General features: G+C 51.8%; 1 protein-coding gene across 5 annotated transcripts; it reads right to left on the bottom strand.

Moving 5' to 3' along the window:
• Positions 1–318: 318 nt before the first annotated feature.
• DPP3 (dipeptidyl peptidase 3) lies at positions 319–24305 on the bottom strand. Of its 5 annotated transcripts, none has more exons than XM_070565558.1 (18): positions 24153–24305; positions 22718–22995; positions 16235–16324; positions 15508–15645; positions 14835–14909; positions 14126–14219; positions 10893–11023; positions 10636–10766; positions 10500–10558; positions 7940–8134; positions 7612–7724; positions 7170–7262; positions 5514–5576; positions 5292–5416; positions 5054–5174; positions 3787–3966; positions 3459–3621; positions 319–816 (listed from the first exon to the last, which is right to left on the bottom strand). In XM_070565558.1, the coding sequence occupies exons 1-18, from the start codon at positions 24202–24204 to the stop codon at positions 644–646; spliced, it is 2274 nt and encodes a 757-aa protein (XP_070421659.1). In that variant the 5' UTR covers positions 24205–24305; the 3' UTR covers positions 319–643. The 5 variants fall into 5 exon arrangements, with proteins under 5 accessions (XP_070421659.1, XP_070421660.1, XP_070421661.1 ...); XM_070565559.1 differs by having other exon boundaries at positions 22718–22992; positions 24153–24238; XM_070565560.1 differs by having other exon boundaries at positions 23835–24193.
• Positions 24306–24964: the final 659 nt, after the last annotated feature.

Here is a 24964-nt window from a genome sequence, read left to right as displayed (position 1 = left end):
CTTAGAGGCATAACACACAAGTCTTAAGAGATTAAATCCTAGGATTCTGACAAAGTGGAGGGTTTCCAGTTTTTAGGCTCCCGGAATATTTTAAAATACAAGAAATGCCACAAAGGAGGATTGCAAAAATTGTGTCGTGTTCATCTCTGTGACTGTGTATCTTCATTTAGAGGTGATGTCAAAATCACCGCCCCTTGTTGTGGATGAGAGCCTAAAAATGACCCTCCTGTCTCCTCCCCGGGCCTTGATCCCACCACCCTGCCGGGAGCAAGTAAGAAGTGAGAGGGAGGCAAGGAGGAATCGAACCAATCACAAAGATGGTGGTTGTTTCTATATTTATTTTTCTGGTTATAAAAGTAACGTGAGGAGCACTGGATTGGAGAGAAGGTTTGAGTCCTGCGGGGTCTAGACAGGTCACTTCTCAGAACTTCCATTTCCTCATCTGGAAAGCAGGATCAGAAGCCCTGCATCGTCCACTCCAATGCGGGGAGCGCCCATCAAATGAGATAACACAGGGAAGCGCTTGGTAGACTGAAAAGTGCTGGCAAATGCAAAGAGTTAGTGTCGCCACCCTCGGCCCAGGTAGCACCAAAGTCCACGCTGCTGGGCCTCCCCTGGCCTCTGATACACACACAAATCTTCCTCAAGCCTGGCCAGATGGGGCCTCACTGGGCCCCTTCCAGAACCGTGCATCAGCTGTGGCCAGCTGGGTGAGGACCTCTTCCAACTCGGGCCCATCCTCCGGGAAGCGCTCAGAGAAGGATTGGATGAGGCCGGCCGCCGAGGCCTCGTACTCAAGAAGCTGCACTTCGGAGCCTGGGGAGGAGATGGAGAGGACACAGCGGCAGGGAAAGGTGTTAAAAGGGAAGTGGAATCATAATCATAATCGTAATTATAGGAGCAGCTAGTTCTTCCTGAGCTCTTACCATGTTACAAAAATTGTGTGCAATGTTTTGGGTTAATTATCTAATTTAATTCTTACAATAACTCTATGAGGAAGGAAATATTAAAGGGGGAGTATTTGATGAATTGGTGCATTCCTTCATTCCTTCCTTCACTCAGTTAATAAAGATTTACACCAGGTGCCACAGGAGGTGAAGCAGACAGTCCTTGGCCTCCTGAATTACAGTCCAGCAATTGCTTCATCTCTGTCTACTTGTGGGACCTTGGGCAAGTTTCTCAACCTCTCGAAGCCTTAGTTTCCTCATCTGTAAAGTGGGGGTGAGCACAGCACCTCTTCTCTCAAGAAGCAGTGGTGATTAAATACAATAATGCATCGAGTGGGTGCCCAACAAAGGCCAGCTACCAGCAGCCTCATTATCTCTGAGCCCATTTACTCATCTGTCAAATGGGACTGTTCCAAGGGCATCCATTGAACTCATGGGCTGTTGCGAAGGTCCCCTGAATACTCACGGGGAGCATGTCCTTCTAACACACTTCCACTGCTCTGCCCACTCACGGCGCCTTGTGCTCTGTGCACTGGGAGGGGTATGTAGCTAAGAGCACAGGTGCTGGGTTTAGACAGCCCAAGTCCAAATCCTGGTTCTGCTACCCACTCGCTGTGTGATCTCAGGCAGATACACAGCCCCTCTGTGCCTTGGTTTCCACAAAATGGGGATAATAACTTCCTCGTTGGATTCTTGGGAGTTAATCCATGGAAAGCTTTTACCCAGTTCCTGGCACGTGGAAGTCCCAAGAAGTCAGTGACCAACGTCATCAACATCATCACCACCATGACCTTTGAAAATTCAGCCTGTTCTTCAGGCCTAGTTTAACCCCCACTTTCCTCCCAGAACCTTCCCTGATTCCCTCGAAAGTGGATGTGATCTCCCCTCCTCTAAGTGTGCAGACCACTTCTGTGTGTCTCTTGGGCACTCATGAACACTTCTCATTTCTCTCCATGTTTTATCATTCCTAATGGGTGGTGAACTAATGAGGGGAGGGCCTGGGTCCGATTCATCTCTTGATCCCCAATGGCCCACACAAGGCTGGACAGAGAAAGCAATGATGATATTGTCCATGTAAGAAGCACTTACTATGTGCCTGGCGTGATTCGTTCATTCACACATTTGACAGACACTGAGAAGCTGCTGTGTGCCAGGCCCTGCACTGGTGCTGGGGAGATGCCTGTTGCCATGGAGACGAGGCACCCAGGAAAATGGCAGAGTGATGGGCACATGACGAAAATGAAGCTGAATGACAGATTAGAGAGACTGACTCGTTTTTAGGTAGAGGGGTCAGGGACAGCTTCTCCCAGGAGGTGCCAATGAACAGAGACTCGAATGACAAGAAGGATCAGCCAGCCAAAGATCTGGGGGAGGACCGTGCCAAGCAGAGGGAATAGTGAATGCAAAAACTACAGGGCTGGAGCGAGCTCAGGGGGCTGGACAAACAGAAAGGCTGGTGTGCCTGGAGGGCAGCAAGGCAGGGAAGAGGGGTCACTGAGGCCAGGAACGGGTCGGGGCCACTTCCCAAGGAGCCTCTGGAGCGCAGGGCAAAGAGTCTGGAAAAAGCGTCTTAAATGCTTTTTCCTCACCAGTAGGAGGTAATTATTTCATTTAACCCTGATAGCTGCAAGCCTTGAGCAAGTTACTCTCTATGCCTCAGTTTCCTTATCTGTAAAATGGGGATGATAAAAATACCTACTTCATTGGGTTACTGTGAGGATTTAAAGGTTAATCCATGGAAACCACTCAGAACTCAAAGGAAGTACTTAATTCAGGCTCACTATTAGCATCAGCACACTGTCAACACTGGCTTTACAAATGAAGACACTGAAGCCCAGAGAGGTTAAGTGATTAGGCCAAGGTCACAGGGCAGTTCTGAAGCTCATGCTCTAACCACCACACGGCACCACCTGTTCTCAGGTGCCTCATGTGACAGGTGTCGGGAAAGATGAGTCAAGGCGTGACAGGAAAGTGAATGCAGTGAGGTGCTGGGACCCCAAGGACTTCTAATACAAAAGGTACAAGTGCAACGCAGACGGGGTCAGGGCTTCTGGAAATGGAATCATCACTTAAGGAAGAGGGATGACGGACGGGGATGCTGATCCTGTCCTGTTCTCTGCCAAGTTGCATTGTCCCCTGGGTTCCATTCATCCTCCTGAGTCCCAACTCACAGCGTGACCTGACCTCGCTCCTGGGCCCCCTGATTCTCCAGTAGCCTGCCTGGTCTCCCCATAAGCGTGGCGTCTGTCTGTTCCACTAGCCCCTGCTCTGCTGGCCTTCCTCAAACCTTCTGTTGTCCTCTTACGACCAGTGTGACCCTGGGTGTGCGGGGTGGTGGTGGTAGAAGCCAAGGTTTGGGCCTGAGTTGTGGCATGGCGAGGACTGTGGCTCGGAGGGAGGAGCCACCCCAGGCAGCCTTCCCTGAGCCCCACACCGGGTCCGTTCCAGGCCTCCTTGTGCCCCCATAGGGCTTGTAGGGCCCCCATCCGAGGGGGCTCAGGAGTCCATTACCTTCGAGGCGAGTGTTAGGCTGAACAATGAGCTTTCGAGATTCCTTGCGGAGCAGCACCGTGTCCCTGAGGGTAAGGAAGCACTCAGGGGGTGCATCGGTGACCGCCGCATACCCCTCGTACAGGGCCCGGCCTCCGGCCACATCCCCTGTGGACTTCAGCACCTGTGGGAGGACAGATGGAGTTGGTGCCTGTGATGGGAGCCCACCCCGCGTCCACAGGGCTCTGCCAGGGGCCACAGCCCTGGACCGTGTCTGCTCTCCTATAGTGCTCCTGTGCTGAATATGCGAGAAACACAGATCGAGTGCCCCTCACAGGCCTCCGCTTACCTGGAGTCTCCGCAGGAACCGCTCCAGGGCAGGCTTGCCCACAGACCGGATCTTGCTGCGGTCAAGACGGACCCGGGCATCTGGGCGCCCATCGGAGCCTGTGGTGGGAGTGACGGTCACGAGTCCCTCGCCAGCCTCCAGCAAGACCCTCAGGATCACAAACCGGGCCTGCATGTGGGCCTGCCGGGGCCAAGGAGAAGGAATCATTTGCAGCCCTGAGATAAGACGTACCAAGAGCTTGTTCCAAGGCCGAATACAGTCTGTGCTCATTAATCGTCAATTACTATTATTGTTTTATTCTCCCCCACCCTGTGGGTCCTTTTCTGCCTATTCCTCTCCCCTCAAATGCTTCCTCCCTCCTCTACTCACAAGGGAGGGCGGGCTGCCTGAGGGATTGGGAGGCCATTTCCAGGCAGGACCTGGAGCCCTCTGCTCCCCCTTGTCACCCACCCTCTGCTGCTCCAAACCCCACCCTGATGACAGCAGTCCCCCAGAGGGTCCCTCGCCACCAGGACCCCGAGCACTTTCTCCTCCAAAATCTTCTTAGCATTCAACAGTGGGACCAAGTAGGCATCAATATCCCTAGTTTACAGATGAGAAAACAGATGCCCAGAGAAGTGAAGTGACTTGCTCAGGGTCACACAGCTGGTAAGGGAGAGCAAGGACTCAGACCCAAGCTTCCTGACACTAAAATGTGTATTCTTTTGGTGATATATTACCTCCTCAAAACATACTTTGGCTTTTTACAACATTTCTATTGCTTCCCCTATTTCCAAATACATCTCATAATCGAGCGCTGCAGCCTGATGGGTCTGCCGGCAGGCCGCTTGGATTTGAATCTTGGCTCTGTTACTTACCAGTGTGTTAGTTAATCTCTTTGTGCCTCAATTTCCTCATCTCTAAAATGAAGGTAATGATAGTGTACCTGCCTCCTGGGTTGATAATGGGAGCAAACGAGCTGATTCACGTAAAGCGCCTAGAACTGTGTGTGGCACAGAGTAAGTCCTACGCAAGTCACCTATTAGTAGTCGTAGTAAAATCTTCTCATCTGATTCGCCCTGAAAGGTGGGCAGGGAGATGATCGCTCCTGCTCCACAGACAGGGACACTCAGGCTCACAGCAGTGCATGACCTGCCCCCACATGCAGTGGATCTGGGATTAAACCCAGTTTATGTGCCTCGTGGGTATGTCCCCTCCCTACGCTCAGAATCCTGATCTTGGCCCCCACGGCAGGCTCCCCTGCTCCTGAGGGCTCCCCCGGCCCCACCTGTCTCCAGCTGGCGGTCTCAGGGGTATAGAACTCCAGCGCGAGCAGCCCGGCCCGAACCATGTTGAGCCAATTCACATAGATGACATCTTCGGCATCAGCCCCCTCAAAGCCAAAGATCCTGAGGGAGAGGAAGGTGTGTGTGTGGGGGGGGTCTGAGGCTGCCTGGGCCCTGCCCTCTCTGCCGGCACCCCTCCTCCCGCAGGACACCCCCCACCGCCACGCCTGCTGTTCGTACTCCAGCACTTGGGGGTTGAGGCAGAGATAGAGGCCCACGCTCTCTGCCCGGCACTCTTCGTAGCTGGAGGCGATGGTGCTGAACTTGCTGTCCCACGTCTCCCCGCTCCGGTACCAGCTCTGAATCTGGAGGGGAGGCCCAAGAAGCAGGTTTAGGGGCGGCTGCCACCCCACCCGTGCCCACCCTCCCAGCATCCTGGGGCTCCGCCGAGGCCACCCTCACCTGCTCCCCGGTCTCGGGGTTGATCACCGTGTCCTGGTCAAAGTTGAATGCTCCTTTCTCATCCTGCAGGAGAAGAGTCATGAACACGGGGCGGCTGAGGGAAAGGAGGCCCTGCCCTAGTCTGGGCCTGCAGCTCCAGGATCCCAGGGCCTGACGCGTGGCTCCGAAAGGTGAGCCCGGGAGCAGCAGGCCGACCCGCAGGAACACGGGGTCTAGTGACAAACTGCTGCCTCCGCACCTGAGGCCTGTGACACTGGCTGCCCTCTTAGAGCCCCCAGGAGGTGGAGGAAGCAGAACCACTGCCCCACCGCACAGAGAGGGACACTGAGGGCCAGAGAGCAGAAGGACCTGCCCAGAGTCAGGCGAAGACCCCCCGTATCTCAGGAGCCTAGCTGGAGATGTCCCAGGGGGTGGGCCAGAGAGCTGGGCTGCTCGCGCCCTACGTGCCTCCTGGTCCCTCTCCCAGTGCTGGCAGGAGGGCACAGCATGTGATTCTCTACCTCGAACAAGCACCACCCTCACCATCCTCTCCCTGCGCCAAGTATCTTTTCTGCATCATCCATTTAATCCTCACAATCACCCTGAGGAAGGTTCCATCATTAGCCCACTTCTCAGATGAGGAAACTGAGGCTCAGAGACTAAGAGCCCCAAAGTGGAATCAGAGCACATAACCTCCATGCACTGTCTCTTAACAACATCCATTTCCAGAGTGCCTACTGCGTGTCAAGCAAACCTCAGGGCTTACTATCCGGCTTCGCTTTTATTCCTTACGTGAGCCCATACAGTAAGGGTCAGGAACTCCATTTTACAGACAGGCCAACTGAGGCTCGGTGAGGGGAACTGACTTATCCTAGGCCACAGAGTGGCCACATTTGTCCCCACTTCCCTGTGACTTCCAAGCCTGAACGGGCCCAAGGCCAGGCTGCTGCACCCAGCAGTTGTGCTCTGAATCCTCCTGACATCCAGGCGCAGCTCCAGCCCCTCCTCATTCAGGGAGGCAGCCCCACCCCACAGGGAGCAGGCCCCATCCAGAACTCCGCTCCCTCTGAGGTCCTCGCCCCGCCCGCCTCCGGTCATCTCATCTGTTGTGGCTCCGTGCTGGGGGTCCATATGGGCTCTCCTCAGCCTGCCAGAAAGGCCATCTGTCTTTCTCATATTCCCTGAGTGTATGTCGAGGGGGCTCCAGCCACTCTGGCCAGATGGCAGGAAGGTGCTGCCCTCAGGAGACCTCGCTCCCTACACTGGCTAGAAAGGTACAGCTCCAGGGAACAGCAGTGCAAAGCCAGACAGTGTTGAAGACTCAGGACTGGGAGCACCCAGAGACGGCCCCTCCCAGCCTCTCTGTCCCGGGGGCTGCCTGAGTCACACCCTCAGGGCAGACTTCCTTGGCTCGGGCCAAGCAATTCCTCTGGAAGACTCTGGGCAGAAAACTCTGTGGTGGGGGACCTCAGTGGGACTGTCCTGCAGGTCACACTCAATCCTTGCACCCACTCAGTCCTTGGAGGTCCTGGGACATCTTGGGAGAGGGCAAGACAGGGACTTCTCTGCTTAAGGGGCCATTTCCCCCACCTGACCCAAAGCCCCTGAGGGAAGGCCTGATCACGGGGAGGGGAGCTGCAGGCCTGGGCACCAGGGGCTGACTGGCCATGTTCTTACCTGCACGAAGAGCTTGCCGCTGCCATGGCCCAGCAGCTCGTGCAGTCCCACCTGCACGTCAAAGGAGGGACCCTTCCAGCGGATGTACAGGTCCTGCCAAGACAAGCAGAGGCCCACGCTGTCCACTGTCCCACCATGGCCACATAGCCTGCCAACGGCTCCTCTGCCAAGCTGAGGGCCCAGCCTGATGCACGTTTGGTAAAGACCTACTACACGCCAGGCTCCACACTGCGTACCACAGGGCCCATCTCATCCTTGCACAACCGGGAGAAAGGGACTGCCTCCACTGATTGACAGGTGAGGAAACCGGCTCTGAAGTCACAAGGCCACACGGCTAAGAAGTGGGAGAGCCTTTCTTCTCCACTGCACTGGGCTGTCTGCCCTCCTGCGTCAGCTAAGTCAGGCCAGGCCCAGCCCTGACCCTCGGGCTGCCAGTGCCCACCTTGTCATCCTCCTCCAGGAAGGTGAGCTTCTCCCGCTGCGTGGTGTAGGACACAGCCAGCACGTTCCCCAGTGACACGTTCTTAAAGCCTTCCGTCTGCCTCAGGTCGTCGTCTGGAGAAGGCGGGGAGGAGACCAGGGAGAAGGGGCAAAGGTCAAGGGTCACGGACAAGAAGTCTAGACAAGAGGACAGGCTGGGATGGGGAACTGAGCAGGCAATTTGTGGCCAGAGTGAGTGTGTGGAGGGGGAGGGGGCGATTCTCAATGGAGGCTCCTGGGGACTTGGGGTGACTGTCCTGGTTCCAGGGGCTCGGTTAGAGGAAGCTCACAGTTGGGGATGTTGATGCCAGCGGGGATGCCAGAGCCAGCGAAGGTGAGAACATCCAGGGAGGTGAAGTCGGGGGTGAGGAACTTGTCCTTCTCGAAGGCTGGGGGCCAGGGCAGCTCCTTCAGCAGCTGCTCTGCGCTTGCCACCAGCCATTCAAACTTGGCACTCATGGCCTTGTTCACCATGGCCACGAAGCCTGCAGGGGAGGAAGGGGGGCCGGGGGTTGGCAGGGTGTAGGAGGGATCCCACCCCCTACTCAACTCCTCTACCCCTCCAGCCATCACAAATTTATTGACTCGGGCTGTGTGCAATGACCCTGTACTGGCCACTGGGGAGAGCAGTGACCCAGGCCTGGGCTCTGCCTTCATGGAGGGTGGCGGTGAGTGGTGTGGAGAGATGGCTTCACCAGGTAACGTCTGAGATGGATCTTAAAAGGGAGCATGTAGGGGGTGCTGGGGAAAGGATCAGATTCCCAGTGGAAGGGACTGCACAAGCAAAGAAAAATGCTCTCCTTGGGGGACCTGTGAGCTGTCCTGCATGGCTAGAGCCTCTGGCTTGTGAGTGCGGCTGCTGCACAGAGGACTGGGACTGATCCTTTTAGACTTAATGCAGTGAGAGTTCCTGGCTCAAAGTAGTGTTTCCAAAATTACACTCTACAGAACACGTTTTCTATGAGATCCTTCATAAAGAAAGAGCTTCCTGGTCAAATAAGTTTGGGCAATGCTATATACTCTATTTCCAAATTCTTGGAGGTTCCTAATGCACATTTGCATCTTAAAAGTACTTAAGAGCCTGCAGGCAAGACCCCTTGCTGCTTAGCACTGAACCTTCCTGGATGCAATTCTTGTTAACACCACATGGACTAAACCTTGGGAAGGCCTGGCCTAGACTGTTGGCTGGTCAGGCTCTTGAGAAGAAGGAGTTAACCTGGCCAAGACTCAGGCTTGGCAAAGCCCCCCTGTCTGGATCCCATCTGTCAGGTGGAATCGTCACACCAGGCCAGGAAGACAGGAGGATTAAAATAGCAAAGAAGGAAAAGCAACCTAAATGTCCAACAATTGGGGATTGGCTAAATAAATTAGGGAGCAGCTATACGACAGCACACCATGCAACTGTTAGACATACAGGACAAGATCAAATGTTGTGGGAAATTATTTAATATATACTGTGAATACTATGCAGCTATTAAAAAGAATGTGGCAAGTCTATATGTACTGATATGAAAAGATATCCAAGATAGACTGTTAAGTGAAAAAAGTGAGTAGCAGAATAATACAGAGAGTATAATCTCATTCACTTGGATGAATTAAAAGTAATGTGTATGTGCGTGAATCCTTAAACAAAGGTCTGGAAGGATCTGTACTCAACTGTGAACTGTGGTGACCTCTGAAGGAGAGTGACATAGGGGAGGGTGGTAAAGGAGGGACTTCAATATTGTTCCCATTACTTACAACAAATGTGGATTTTTAAATTATACACACACGTACACACACACACACACATATACACACACTTTTATAAACATTTATAGCTCTATACAAAAACAAAAGACAAGACTTACACTCCAAATTTTAACCTTAGGGTAGGTGCAATTACAGTTCTTTTTTTTTTCTGTGTATTTTCAAAAATTTTGACCATGAACATGGAATCTTTCTAATAATCACAATAAGTTACATGAGAAGGGAAACCTCTGAGATGGAGGCTGCTGAGGAGGCCCTGGGGTCTCAGGCCCCAGAGTAGGCCTGGCTAAGCTGCTGTGGGTGAATCAGGAAAGCTGCAGGTGTGTATGCCTTTCTCCTCGTCAGGCCCCAGGACCGCCTGCCCCCTTATGCCTCGTCCCTGGGCCTGGATCTATGGACTCAGATCCAAGGCCCCTGGATGGCTGTTGAGGATCTCCTCTCTCCTTCCAGGCTAATCTCTCTGGCTTCCAGCAGTTAGATGCTCCTGCCTCTGCACCCAGGGTCTGGGGAGGGTAAGGCCTGGCAGAGACGAGTCTAAATCCTCAGGCTGGATGCCCTGCTTTGCACAGGTAGGTCCCATGGGGGCGTGAGCATGGAGGCCAAGGCAGCCTGCCACCTGCCCTGGGATAACAGCAGCTGAGACCGTTCACAGATATAATGTTAATTGTGCTCCCATTCACCCGGGGCTTTTTAGGTGCCTGGCCTTGTGCTGAGCAGTCTGCATACAATACCTCACTTCCCACACACCCAAAAGGGAGTGACTGATGCTCAGTGGTGGGGTTAACTGACCCAAGGTGACATAGCCGCGGAGCTTGGAAAGGATGGAGCCTGTGCCCAGACCAGACACCAGAGGCAGCACAGCAAAGTGGCTCAGAGACAGGGCGTCTGTGCCTCAGTTCCCACATCTGTAAAGTGAGGACAGAAATCCTCATGGGATGATGGTGTCTAAACGAGCTAATATAGGTAAGTGCCCAGGTAATACAGACAACTCATCAACGCCGGCTGCTGTTACTATTATTACCACTGCCAAGGGGGAAGGCAGCAGCCTTAGGGGACGTGGGATAAAGGTTCCAACCTGACCGCCCTCCTCCCAGAAGTTACCTTCAAACTCTCCTCGGGAACCAAAAGGGTCGCGGTAGCTCTCGATGAACCCGATGTAACTGGGGGAGAGAAGGGCAGAGATGGAGGAGCGGCGCGCAGGAGCAGACGGGGTGGGGGTGAAGGCTGGGCACCTCACCTCTCCACGATGGGGCCTTTGTCCTGGATCCAGAAGCGGGAGCCCCTCTTGTGGGCCTCAATGGAGCCCTGGGTGAAGCTTTCTATGTACTGGGCCAGCATCTGCTCCTGGTGGCTATTGGCTGCATACGCCTGGGGGTGAGCAGTGGTCCATCAGCCTCGGGCCACCCACCCAGCCCACACCCCCGCCTTTGCTGCCTGAGGGATCCAGGCCCACCCACCACCACCCCACACACCTCAGCCCCCAGCCAGCGCTACCTTGGCTTTCTCCAGGTGCTCCACCACCTTCTGGAGGATGGGTGCATAGTCCCCCCGGGTCACCTGGAAATGGCTCCCCCGGAATGTGTAGCTCTTCAGCTTGGAAGTCATTTCGGAGTCCAGAGCAGGCTCTGAGGGGGGAGGGCTCACTCAGGGAAAAGGCTAGTGCAAGACACCCCAGCACCCCTCCAGGACGCTCTTTCATCTAAGATCTCACGCATGTATAAAGCCCTAAGAACATTTCATGTTACATAATATATAAATTTTTAAAGATGAAAGTGTATACCCATTTCTGTAACATTTCTTACATTAAAGATGTAAGTGTATACTAATATTATGTAACATGAAATGTTCCAAGTGCTTTACATGTGTTCATTTAAGCCTCACAGCAACTCTGGGGAGAGAAGGAAATTATTATCTCCACTTCATAGACGAAGAAACTAAGGCACCGAGAGGTTAAGTAACTTTTCAAAGGTCACACAGCAGCAAGTGGCAATGGCAGAGCAGGATTGAAACCCAGTGCAGCAGACTGCATCTTACAAGACAGCCATACCCTAAACGTAATGACAATGGGCCTTACAAGGAGACAAGAGGGTGAATGGGAAGTGGGAGATGTGACGACAGGAGAAAGGGGTTGCAGAAATGTGAGGAAGGAGCCATGAGCAAAGGAACGCAGGCGGCCTCTAGCAGCCCAAAGAGGCAAAGAAACAGACTGCCCCCCGCAGACCCCAGAAGGGACTGGAGTCCTGTTTTAGAGTGGACCTCCAGAACTATAACAGAATAAATGTATGTTGCTTTATGCCACTAAATTTGTAGTGATTTTGTTACAGAAGCAATGGGATACCAACATACTGCTGTATTTTGTTTGTTGGCTCTGAAGAATATAATATACTTCTAGGTTACGTAAAAAGAATTTTAAAAAGACAGCCACGGTATCTGCCATCTCCCAGTGTGACTTCTTCCATTAGGGCATGGCGGCTATATTCCCTCCTTTTGATGGGGGGAGGGTTTGTGACGACACAGAAGTGAAGCCACGTGACTGCCAAGGCAAGGTTGTAAAAGGCGACACAGCTTCTGCCTGGCTCTCTTGGGACGCTTGCTCTCGGAGGCCAGCCACCATGAGCAATATGCAGAAGCCACGTGAGGCGTTTGGGTTGACAGTCCCAGCTGAGGTCCCAGCAAACAGACAGCTAGCATCTCCCACTAGATGTGTGAGCCTGCAGATGATTCCAGCCCCTGGCTGTCAAGTCACCCCAGCCTCCAGGTCTTCCCAGCTGAGGCCTCAGATATCGTCAACCAGACATGAGCTGTTCCTACCATGCCCCGTCCAAATGCTTGACCCACAGAGTCCGTGATCATGAAAAGGTGGGTTTACATCACTAAATTTTGGGGGCGTTTGTTACACAGCAATAGGTAACTGATACACTCAAGCTGCCAGGCTCCAGAGCCACACTCTTAACCACTGTCCCAGGCTGCATCCTATCCTACGAGTATAGGCTGAGTTTGTATGCCGGTGTGACCTACTCCTATTTGCTGGAACCCAATATCCTTTTCTCTAGTCAAACCGAACGACTGGCTAACCCCTAAACTCTCCCTCACACTGCTTTTGCTCCTGCTGTTCCCTCCACCAGGGACGCAGTGCCCTCCCATCTTCATTTAGTCCGACACTGAGTATTTGAGTATCTACAAGTGCCAGCTGCTGGGGAGACAATGGTGAACGGAACACACAGTTCCTCCTCTCGAGGAGCTGGTGGTCAACAGGAAAATCACGGGGAAATTACCGGGCATGCTGATGGGAAAAGGGAAGGGCCCGGACTCAGTTATGGGAAGGCAGGGAAAGGTCCTGGAGGTGATGTCCAAGTACACCCTAAAGGATGAGCAGATCGTCACCAGGTGAACACCTCAAGGGGAGGGATGACATTCCAGGCGGAAAGGGGGAACAGACTGTGCAAAGGCCCAGGGAGGGTACATGAGAACATGGCGTTTTCAGGGAACTGGAAGCTGCTGAGCATGGCTGGGGTACAGAGTCTAAGTGGGAGGCTGGGGACATATGAGGGTGGGGCTGAGAGGTGGGATTTGGATGGGGAAGGGAGAACCAGGTTGCAAAGAGGGGTCTGGAAGTCTCTGTCCACACTGCATTCATTTCCTCCTCATCTGGTAACAGACCCCAGTTTTCTTTTGAGAATCCCCCGCCCCACTACTGTCTCCAGTTCAGGTGGTGGGAGGGGCTGACCTCATTGCCTGGCTCTGAGGTAGGCTTGGGACCAGGTCTAGCTAATCAGAGACCTGGCCCTTGACCACAGGGATTGGTTCACAGATAAATACGGGACCCAAAATAGAGAAACCAGAGTCACTTTCAGGCCTTATGAAGAAACTCCTGGGAGAAAAGCGTCTCTTTCTGCTGGAATGACCATGCTACTGGCCACCAGGCCCTGTGTGGGGAGCAGCTTTCCATGGACAAGGTCAAAGAGACGGCCAAGACAAGAGACAGAGAGAGAAATTTCTGAGAATACTGTCTGAGCAGCTGGATCCAGCGGTGCCTGAAGCCATCCTATTCTGGGCTTTTCAATTACCCAAGCCTGTAAAGTCCCGTTTTTGGTTTAGGGAAATTTGAAATAGGTTTCTTCACTTGTAACCAAAGAGTTCTGAATGACAGAGCCCTTGGAGGTAGATTTAGGCTTTAGTCTGAGGGTACTCTGAGAGATATTTAGGAAGCAGAATTTAATAAGTTCACCGTCTTCACCTTTTTATATTCCCCCCAACCTCCAAGACAGATATGGTCACCTCTTCCATTAAGCCTTCACTGTGTGAGGTTTGGATTTCTCTCCTAGGCTGTTATGAGACGTATGGTGCAGCCTCTCTCCCTGCTGTTTACGTAGTTTGTTATCTTCGGGGCCACTGCCTGGAGAATGGGGACCACGCCCAACACACAGCCCCCTCAGAGGCTTGCAGCCGTGACACTGGCCAAGTTGAACAGAACCCCTCCCCCTACTGCATACCTTTACTGTCACCGCCAATACCGGGCTAGCCATGCTCACCTCACAGGAACCACGGGATGCTGAGCATGGCCCGGAGCTGGGCACCCAGTAAGTCTTCGATCAACATCTGCCATAACTCTTATGAATGTTATTCCCACACCTACCCCATAACCTGCTAAGCCCTGTCCTCAGTTCTGGCGCCCTCCACCACGGTCCACGTTAAAGAGGGAGGAGAAGGGTGTGCGCAAGGCTCACCTGCGCCAAGCACGGAAGCCAACCGCACCTCGTAGCGGGGCTGCCCATCCTGGCCGACCTCCTTGAAGAGCCGTGTGTTGTAGGCACTGAGGTTCTGGAAAAGACCAGGGCAGAGGTTTGGGGGAGAGTATGTCCAGAGGGGGCTGTGGGGAGGGAAAATGAGTCACACCAGGGAAAGGAGATATAGCAGCAAAGCAGGCCAGGGCCTGCGGGGGACCCACCTGAGTCGGCTGGGAGGGGAGACAGGGTGGGGAGACTCTGCTGCTCTGCTCAGCCCACTGAGCACTAACTTTTACTAAGCGTTGACTCGACCGTGCCAGGCAGTGCATGGCCTCAGCGAACCCAGGGCTACAGGAGGCAGGCAGGCCCCGTTTCAGACAAGGAAACGGGTCATGCAGAGCTAGGAGGTGAAACCGACGCGTGGACTCCAGAGCCCAGTGGGAAGTGGCTCTGATGGTCTGTGTCGCCAGCCCTGAGGCCGTCCTAAGGCCCTTCAGCCTGGGGTGGAGCAGGGGCAGCTCCATCAGGGTCCCCCTGGGGATGGCTACCTCATTCGAGCCAGGCTGACTCTTAGACAAGGATTCCCAAGTCTTCTCCACCTGGGGGACCCAAAATGCCCCTGTCTCTGGGCCCAAGCTGAGACTCAGGAGTGGGTGCCGGAGGTGAGGGGGCCCCATCAAACCACTGCCCGAGTGCCCAACCCGCAAACCTGTGAGTCCAGAAAGTCTTGGGCCAGTTTGGCATCTTCCATGGTACAATCCCCAGAGAAATAGGTGGTGATCCCCTGTCGGGGAAGAATGATGGGAAAGAGGATTTCCGGAGGTCAGGGTGCTGCAGGGGCGGCTGGCGAATCCCTTCCCAGTGCACTCTCCAGCCCCAGGCTTCCTGTATGTCCTCTCAGCAGCCTCCACCCTGTCCCCCTCCATCTCTTTGCAGGGGAAAAAACTCTAACACAAGCAACAGAGGCCCATCTCCAGCCTTCCTGCAGCTCTGCTGCAGCCTCGCACAGGCTGGCCTGCCCCTAAGGCTTGCCGTGTCCCTCACCCCACGCAGCTCCCAAGCAGCCTCCAGAGGCAGGAAGCCTGGGCCCAATCCTTCCCCATTCACCCCTCCTCAGCTCCCTCCAGCTCTCAGTGCTTCTCTCCTCCCCTCTTCCTGCACACAGCATCCCAGGATGTTAGAATCAGGAAGGTGTTCAGAAAGCATTTCATCTGCCCTGCTTCCCATTTTACAGATGACAAAACTGAGGCCAGCAGTGGGGAGCAGTTTTGCCTCAAGAGTGTGAGGCAAAGCCCACTGCCTTTCCATCAGGTACCCGTCCCTCCCTACCAGGTGTCCTCAAAGGACACCCTCCACTCCTCTGTACGCTTGGGGGGCCTCACCTCCTTTCCCAGCCCGAGGTGTCGAAGCCTGGACTCCAGAGAGAACATGAGCTCCCCGCAGGTCTGCCAGAGGCCCCTGACTTCTTCTGGATGCTGCTGAGCAGCCTTACTCCCTAGGATCACACGTTCCAGCTTCTCCTGCAGAGGAAGAGAGGCCACTGGCCCAGCCATACCACCCAAGCCTGCCTTCTGGAGCCTCCACATCCAGCCCAAGCTCTTCTCCCACAGCCCAAGACCTTCCGGGTCAAAGTGCAGTCGATGGACCAGCAGTATCAGCATTGCTGAGAAATGTCAAACCTCGGGCCCTGTCACAGACCTGCTCAATCAGCAGGTGCATTTCAGCAGGACTGCCAGGCAACTCAAGTGTGCAGCAAGGGCTGAGAGCCCCGGTGTAGGAGCTGCCTCTGCCTGTCACAGCGAGGGACTCCCTGTGCCCAGGCTTCTCCACTGTCCCCAACAGTGATGACCAACAGGCTCCCTTTTTGCAAGCACCTAACAGTTCACAGAGCACTTCCACATCCTCCCCTTGTTCACCCCTCGGGTCAGCATGGTCGCAGGAACCACTGCTTTTCTTTACATACGAAGAGGCTGCAGCATCCAGGGTGGCTGGGTGGCTTACCCAAGGTCATGCGGAATGGCAGCAACAGGGTCAAGGCTCCGCTTGGGGCCCCACTGCCACACCACAGGCCCCGACTTCTCCACCTTCCCCAGCCTTCCCTCAGCTCACCTTGGGCAGGTTGGGCACAAACTTGGTGTCGCCGAAGGACTTGTAGTTGCCCATGTTGGAGTAGACTCCCGCGGCATAGACCAGGAACGCCTGGGAGGAGGGAGGCATCAGACACCTGGAAGCACAGCCTCCCCCACGCCAGGGAAGTTCCCTCCTGAGATGTGAACACCCCGGAGGAGACAGTACGGGTGAGGCTGGGAAATCTGGGGGCAGGACCCAGATCCCGGGAAGCTCCAGTCTGGCCCCAACATACTTTCACACACCCATCTTCACACACCCGTTGTCCAGTCAAACTAGTCTTCTCAGGAGCTCCCAAACACATCTAAAGGTTCACACACCTTTGTTCCTGCTATGGCCAGCTCCCTATCAGCCACCTGTGGCCATCCCATATGACCTTTAAGGCCCAGTTCAAGCATGACCTCCTTCTGCAAAAAGCCTGTCCTCTGCCCCCAACCTGTCAGGCAGCTGACGTTGGAAGCATCAAATGTTCGAGCTGGAGGGCCTTGGCCATCTATTCCACAGCTTTTGCTGGCCCAAAATCTAGTCTCCTTTCCTGCAGCAATAAGAGCTCCATCTTCCTTTCACAGGGGGAGGAATCTTCCTTCTCCGACTCCTGTGGTAGGCACAGGCTCAGGCTAGCCAGGAAGAGCCATACCCAGGCAATTTCCCAGTGGCAAAAAGCCTGTTTTAGGGGCTGGCCCGGTGGCGCAGTGGTTAAGTTCACACATTCCACTTCGGCAGCCTGGGGTTCGCCAGTTCGGATCCCAGGTGTAGACATGGCACCACTTGGCAAAAGCCATGATGTGGTAGGCATCCCACATATTAAAAAAAAGTAGAGGAAGATGGGCACAGATGGTAGCTTCGGGTCAGTCTTCCTCAGCAAAAAGAGGAGGATTGGCAGCAGATGTTAGCTCAGGGCTAATCTTCCTTAAAAAAAAAAAAAAAAAAAAGCCTATCTTATACTAGGGATCATCAAGCCTGGAGCCCCTGGAGCCCCCCTATGGAATGAGGAAAGAAAGTAAAGCTGAGAGAGGAAGACTGCATTGCAATGGTAGCACTGAGCCCCTGAATCGAGCCATACCTGAAGCCTCCCCTAGCCCTGGAACCAATAACTCTCCCTTTTTTAAAAAAAAAATAGACTTTATTTTTTAGAGCAGTCTTAAAAACTGAAAAACTGTGTTTAAAACACAGCAAAACTGAGCAGAAGGTACAGAGATTTACCATGTATCCCCTGCACCTAAACATGCACAGCATCCCCCATTATTAACATCTCCCACTAGAGTGGTACATTTGTTATAATTGATGAACCTACTCTGCCACATCACCACCCAAAGACCATAGTTTACATTAGGGTTCATTCTTGGTGATCTACATTCTATAGGTTTGGACAGATGTATGACACATATCCACCATGATGTATGATACATTTTTCTGTATCATACAGAGTAGTTTCACTGCTCTAAAAATCCTCTGTGCTCCACCTCCCCATCCCCCAGTGCCTGGCAACCACTGATCTTTTTACTGTCTCCACAGGAAAGCGATTGGCTTTTGTATATTAACTTTGTATCCTGCAACCTTGCTATAATTGCTTATTAGTTCCAGGAGTTTTTTTGTTGATTCTTTCCGATTTTCTACACAGATGATCACTTTATCTGTGAAGAAAGGTGGTTTTATGTCTTCCTTCTCAATCTGTATATCCTTTTTCCCTTTTCTTCCCTTATTACACTAGCTAGGATTTCCAGCACCATGTTGAAAAGCAGCAGTGAGAGGGGCATCCTTGCCTTGTTTCTGATCTTAGTGGGAAGGCTTTGAGTTTTTCACCATTAAATATGATGCCAGCTGTAGGTTTTCTGTAGTAGTCTTTATCAAGTTGAGGAAGTGCCCCTCTATTCCTAGTTTACTGACAGTTATCACGAATGGGTGTTGGATTTTGTCAAATGCTTTTTCTGCATCTATTGATATGACGATGTGATTTTTCTTCTTTAGCCTGTTGATACGAATCAAAAAACTTAATGATTTTCAAATGTTTAACCAGATCTTCATACCAGGATAAATCCTACTTGGTTGTGGTGTATAATTCTTTTTATACATTGTTGGATTCGGTTTGCTATATATGTTGAACATTTCTGTATCTATGTTCATGAAAAACATTGATCTGTAGTTTTCTTTTCTTGTAATGTCTTTGTCTGGTTTTGGTATTAGGGTAATGCCAGCCTCATAAAATTAGGAAGTATTCCCTCTGCTTCTCTCTTCTGAAAGAGATTATAAAGAATTGGTATAATGTCAACCTTAAATGTTTGGTAGAATTCACCAGTGAACCCATCTAAGCCTAGTGTTTTCTGTTTGAGAGGATTATTAATTATGGACTCAATTTCTTCAATGCCCGTGGGATCTGTAGTGATGTCCCTTCTTTCATTTCTGATATTAGCAGTTTGTGACCTCTCTCTTTTTTTCTTAGTTAGACTGTCTAGAGGCTTATTGATTGTTATGGTCTGGATGTTTGTCTTCCCCCACTACACCCATATGTTGAAATCGAACCCCCACAGTGATGTTATTAGAAGGTAGGGCCCTTGGCAGGTGATTAGGCCATGAGGGCAGAGCCTTCATCATTGGGATTAGCGCTCTTACAAAAGAGACCCCAGAGAGCCAGCTCGCCCATTTCACCATGTGAGGACACAGTCAGCAGTCTGCAACCTGGAAGAAAGCTTTCACCAGAATCTGACCATGCTGGCACCCCAAGACTTCCAGCCTCCAAAACTCTCAGAAATAAATTTCTGTTGTTTATACGCCACCCAGTCTGCGGTATTTTGTGATAGCAGCCCAAGAGAACAAAAGACATCAATTTTATTGATCCTTTCAAAGAACTAGCTTCTGGTTTCATTGATTTTTCTTTACTAATTTCCTGTTCTCACTTTTATTGATCTCTGATCTAATTTTTATTATTTATTTTCTTCTGCTTACTTTGGATTTAATTTGCTCTTCTTTTTCTTGTTTCCTAAGGTGGAAACTTAGATTATTGATTTTAGATATTTCTTCTTTTCTAATAGATGCATTCAGTGCTATAAATTTTCCTCTAAGCACTGCTTTCCCTGCATCCCACAAATTTTGATAAGTTGTACTTTCACTTTCATTTAGCTCAAAATATTTTTTAACTGCTCCTGAGAGTTCTTTTTTGGCCGATGTGTTATTTACAGGTGTGTTGTTTAATCTCTAAGTATTTTGGGATTTTCCAGCTATCTTTTTGTTATTGATTTCTAGTTTAACTCCATTTTGATCTGAGAGCAGACACTGTATGATTTCTATTCTTTTAAATTTGTTAAGTTGTTTTTTGTGGCCCAGAAGGTGGTCTATCTTGGTGAATGTTCCACGTGAACTCGATAAGAATGTGTATCCTGCTGTTAAATGAAGGAGTCTATAGATGTCATAACCAATGGATTGATGGAGTTGTTGAGTTCAACCATGTCTGTACTGATTTTCTGCCTGTTGGATCTGTCCATTTCTGAGAGAGGTGTTAAAGTCTCCAACTATAATATTGGATTAATCTATTTCTCCTTGCAGTTCTATCAGTTTTTGCCTCACATATTTTGATGCTCTGTTGTTAGACACACACACGTTAAAGACTGTCCTTCTTTAGTTGTGGCATGTGGGATGCCGCCTCAGCGTGGCCTGATGAGTGGTGCCATGTTCGCGCCCAGGATCCAAACCAGCAAAACCCCAGGCTGCCAAAGTGGAGCACGCAAACTTAACCACTCGGCCACAGTGCCAGCCCCTTGTCTTTGCTTCTCTATAGGTAAGATTATTTTTTCCCTCTGGCTTCTTTTAAGAATTTTTTTAATCTTTGATTTTCTGTAGTTTGAAAATGTTCTGCCCAGGTACAGGGTTTGTGGGGGTTTTTGCATTTAATATCCTGCTTGGTGTTCTCTGAGATTCCTGCATCTGCGATTTGGTATCTGACATCAATTTGGGGAAATTCTCAGTCATTATGGTTTCAGTTATTTCTTCTGTTTCTTTCTCTTTTTCTTCTTCTCCTGGTATTACCACTACATATATGTTACATCCTCTGTCCCACAATTCCTGGATACTCTGTTCTGCTTTTTTCAGTCCTTTTTCTCCTTGCTTTTCAGTTTTGGAGGTTTCTATTTGAGACATCCTCCAGTTCAGAGATTCTTTCCTCAGCTGTGTCAAGTCTGCTACTAAGCCCATTCTGGGTATTTTTCATTTCTGTTAGTGTTTTTTGATCTCTAGCATTCTTGGTTCTCTCTTAGAATTTCCATCTCTCTGCTCACCGTGCCCGTCTGTTCTTGCACACTGTCTGTTTGATCCATCAGAGCCCTTAGCATATTAGTCACAGGTGTTTTAACTCCTAGCCCAGTACGTCCATCATCCCTGCCACATCTGAATCTGGTTCTGATGCAGCTCTGTCTTTTCAAACTGTGTTTTTTGACATTTAGAATGTTTCATGGTTTTTTTTCTTGCTAGCCAGACATGATGTCCTGGGTAAAAGGAACTGCTCTAAGTAGGCCTTCAGTCACATGGTGAGATGTGGGAGCAGGGAAAGCGTTCTAGAGTCCCACGGTTAAGTCTCAGTCTCCTAGGGAGCCTTTGCCTCTGGACTGTGAACTTCACATGTGCTTCTCAGTCCCATGTCCCCCCCAGCTCCCTTAGGTGGGACAGGATGGCTAGAGCAAGCTGGAGTTGGGTATTTCCTCAGGCTCCGAGAAAACCCTGGCAGGTGATGTCCTGGCTGAATAGTTTCTCCTGAGAGCAGACCATGTTAAGAATAGAATGTTCCAGTGTGTTTCAAAAACGGTTCCTTTTCCCCGCCCCCTGCCGGAAGCACAAGGAGCTTTTTCTCTGAAATTCCTTCTGAGAATCCAGTCAGGCTCTCAGAGGCAAAATCCCCACAAGTGTGGGAGCCCCCTTAAGATTGGGTCGCCCCGGAGTTTTTAACTCTTGCATTGTCCACACTGAGCCTCCAGCAATTCGTCAATCATGGTTCAGGTTTTCCTACCCCAGCACTGGTTGCGGGGCAGGCTCCAGCTCAGACCTTTTGCTCTGGTGAGCTGTGATTCTCTGTTGACCTTCCTGTCTGTCCCTCCAGCCGTGGGGGCAGCCGTCTGCCCTGCGACCTCACTTCTCTTAGAGATCTAAGAAGAGTTGTTGGTTTTTCCAGTTTGTCCAAGTTTTTCGTTGTCGTTAGGACAAACTGGAGTCTTCTAACCTCCTCACATGCCAGACCAGAAACTGGAAGTCAGAATTTTTTTTCATTTAAGCCCATTCGAGGTGGGTTTCTGCTACTTACAAACAACAGAATCCCACTGAAAATGGTCATACTTGGGCAGCACTTTTCCATTTATGAGCAGTCCCCCAGCTATTAGCTCTTCTAACGAGTACATCAAGGCCTAGAGATGAGATGTGATCACCAAAGTTCAAAAAAGGAGGAAAAAACAGCCTGGGCCTCAGCTCAGAGATAAGTAATCCAATCCCTTTATTTTACATGTAGAAAAACAAGCCCATATTCTCATACATTCTTGGTGAAGCTTTTTTAGAAGATGATTTAACAGCACCAATCAGTTGTCAATGTACAGAGCCTCTGACCCAGCAATTCTACTTCTAGAAAGAGATCCTACTCACACATGGGCACCAGTCTGCTCATTGTGGTACTATCTCTAAGAAGAACCAGGAACAATCTGCCCAGCAATAAATTGAAGATTAAATTGCTTATTGTGTACACTGCTCCAGAAAGCTTCACAGCCAATAAATAAGAATGAGGTGGACTTATATGTACCCTATGGAAGTTCTCTAAGACATGGTGTTTGGTGAAAAAAGAAGGTCTCATAAGAACATGGAGAGCATGATCTCATTTATGTAAAAGAAAAAATAAGGAACTGATACATGGGCAGGTGTGCACGTGTCGGTACACAATACAGACAGAGGATTGAAAGGGCTGCACACCCGGCAGCCTCAGAGGTTACCTCTGGCAAGGGCATTGAGAATGAACAATTTTCGTGTTTCGTTTTGTGTCTGTCTGCATTGCTGCAATACTTAAGAATGCGTTCCTGTATTATTTGGCCAGTAGACCCACAAACAAATAAAAACCAGGCGACGGGCAGAACACCCTGCCCAGGAACGCACACTGTGGTCGAGGATGATCAGGTCCAGAACTCAGACTTCCTGATTCCTCCCCTGGACTCATTCCTCCACCGTCTCTGAACCTCCACAGCTGTTTCCTTTACTCACAGTCCTTGTAATCCCAGCAGCCACCATTTATCTTGGCGTCAGGTCACTACAACCCTGAGAGGTACAGACAACCCTCATGCATATTTTGCAGATGAGAAGACTGAGGTCCCAGGAGGGGAACCTTTGTATTTGGATTTGTAACTTTTGCTCTAATCCACAGAGAAAGACCTTTGTACTCCTGCTTCCTGATCCCTCACACCCAGAAGCCACTCAGGAAACGCAGGTTGACCTGAGAGAACTGACCTGATACTCCTCCTCTGTAAGGCCCTCAGCCAGGGCATGCTGGCGCAGCTGGTCGGGGTCCTGGGCACGGAAGAGGCGGCTGAGCAGGGCATAAATGTAGGGGGCCTCAGGGGAGGTCTGCAGCAGAACAGCCAGGCCTCCGTACCAGGCGGCCCGTGACAGGTGGTGGGCATAGAGGCGCTCTGTGGGCGACAGCAGGCGGAAGGCCTCACGACAGTCCAGGCAAGACACGCCGATGTCATTGGGCAGGATGTACTGGGTGTCCGCCATGGGCCCTGCTGAGAACCATCACCATCATCACAGCCATGATTTACACACACCAACTGCACACCTGGCTCTGCACTCTCATGATCTCATTTAATCCTCCCAAAAGCCCATGAGAAAGGGAAAATACCATCGTACCCATTCACCAGATATGCTAACTGAGGCTCAGAGAAGGTCAGGTGACTCACCCAGGGAGATTACAAAATACACTGGTAGGCCATGTTTGACCTGAGCCACTCAACCTTAAAGATTGAATCCAACTACCCGGTATTACAGATGGGGAAACTGAGGCCCAGAGAGGCCAGGAGCTTTGCCTAATCACGCAGTGGAGGAGTCAGAAGCAAAGACCCGTATCTCTAGACTCCCAGCCCAGACACCTCTCGGTCTCACCTTCTCCTCCTCTGAATTCTCCTGCACGTTCTTCAATTCCACCCACCACTGTGTTCATAAGCACAGAGACCCGGGCTCCCAGCTGGAAGACCCAGGTTCCAATCCTGGCTCAATTCAGACTCCTAAAATCAAGTCAATTGTCTCTGTCCCTCAGTTTCTGCCTCTGTAAAATGGGGGTGATAACCCCAAACTCACCAGGTCGGTGTGCAAATTAGATGAGGTCACACCGGATGGAATGCACCTATAGCAGTAAATGATTTTCCTTGTACTCTTTTCCTCTCTCATTGCTCCTAGGATCTGTCCCACTCTTATCCCTCTAACGGTCTTTTCTTCCGCCCTCCATACTCCTACCCTCTCCCTGTGCTCGGCCACAGGGAGCTACAGAGCCACAGAAGTTCAGAGCTGGAAGAAAACTCATTTTACAGATAGGGAGATTGAGGTTTAGAGAGGCCAAGCAACTTACGACGGTCTCACAGCCCCGCTGGAATCCGGGGATCTCCCGACCCAGAGCATCTTCCACACTGCCTTCCCTTGCTGGGGACGAGTTTCCAGCCTCCCCCGCCACTCCCGATGCTCCGCCCCGACAGCACAAACCCCCGGGTTCTGAAAGGGATGTTAACCCTTCGCTGCCCGGAGCATTTCTTGGCCTCCAGGCCGCGATGAATTTGGAAGGGGTACCGGATGGGGGGCAGAAAGAGAATGATTTTGTGCTCGGTCCAGACTCGCCCTGTCCCCCGAGTGTGACACACTGTGACCCCGAAACCCGGGCGCCGGGCCTCACCTGCTGCAGCTGCTCCGATTGCAAACTCACTTCCTGCTTCCGGCTCCCCCATTCATTGGGGCTCGGCGAGCTCCGCCCTGCCGTCCAATAGTCGGGCCTCGGAGCCCTGATGGGCGTCGGCTACAGCCAACAGGCGCGCCGAGTAGAGCTTCGTCGGCCCACCCACTCCCCGCCCCTAAGAGCTGCGAGGTCAGATACGTAATGGCCTCGGCGGCCTTGGCCTTTTGTCCACGGGCCGAGGTCGCGCGGCGGCCAGGAACCTACGCGGACGGCCTGGCCGTGGCCTAGTCTTGGCAGACCGGGCTGACAAGATCCCCCGAGTCCAGGTGGGGCAGCGTTGATGTCAGGGACGGAGCATCAGGGATTCCCACCCACCCCGCTAGCCCCGACCCCGCTCTCCTTTGGGGTGTTTCTGAGTTCCTCCAGCTTGGGTTTTGCAGGTGGGAACCTGCATCATGGGCGTGATGTGGCTCCCCCTTCCTCACTGGATTCAGGAGCCGGGAGGTGAAGACTGCAAAGTGCTCAGTGCAAGGGATGGAGGCTACAGGCGAGCGGGCTGTAGATGCCAGGACCTATAGATGGTCCCACCCGTGTGGGGCGCGGAGAAACGCTCTGAGTGCATCACTGCATCGCCACTTCTCACCTCGCCGTGGGCCTGGAGGGCAGCCGCTAGACATCTCTGAGCCTCGGTTTTCTCAGCACAAAGGGGCGAGGGGCCTGGCAGTTTCTTGGTGCTGGCACCGTGTGCCTGATGGATGAGAAAGCTGCCTGGGCTGCCCAGGTCAGAGCCGGGCCTGAGGTCCACTGTCGCA

This window comes from Equus przewalskii, chromosome 11, assembly GCF_037783145.1.
Source record: "Equus przewalskii isolate Varuska chromosome 11, EquPr2, whole genome shotgun sequence".
In the NCBI taxonomy this organism is placed as follows: domain Eukaryota; kingdom Metazoa; phylum Chordata; class Mammalia; order Perissodactyla; family Equidae; genus Equus; species Equus przewalskii.
Note: the sequence above shows the minus strand (reverse complement) of the source record. Positions and strands in the feature narration are given on the sequence as shown.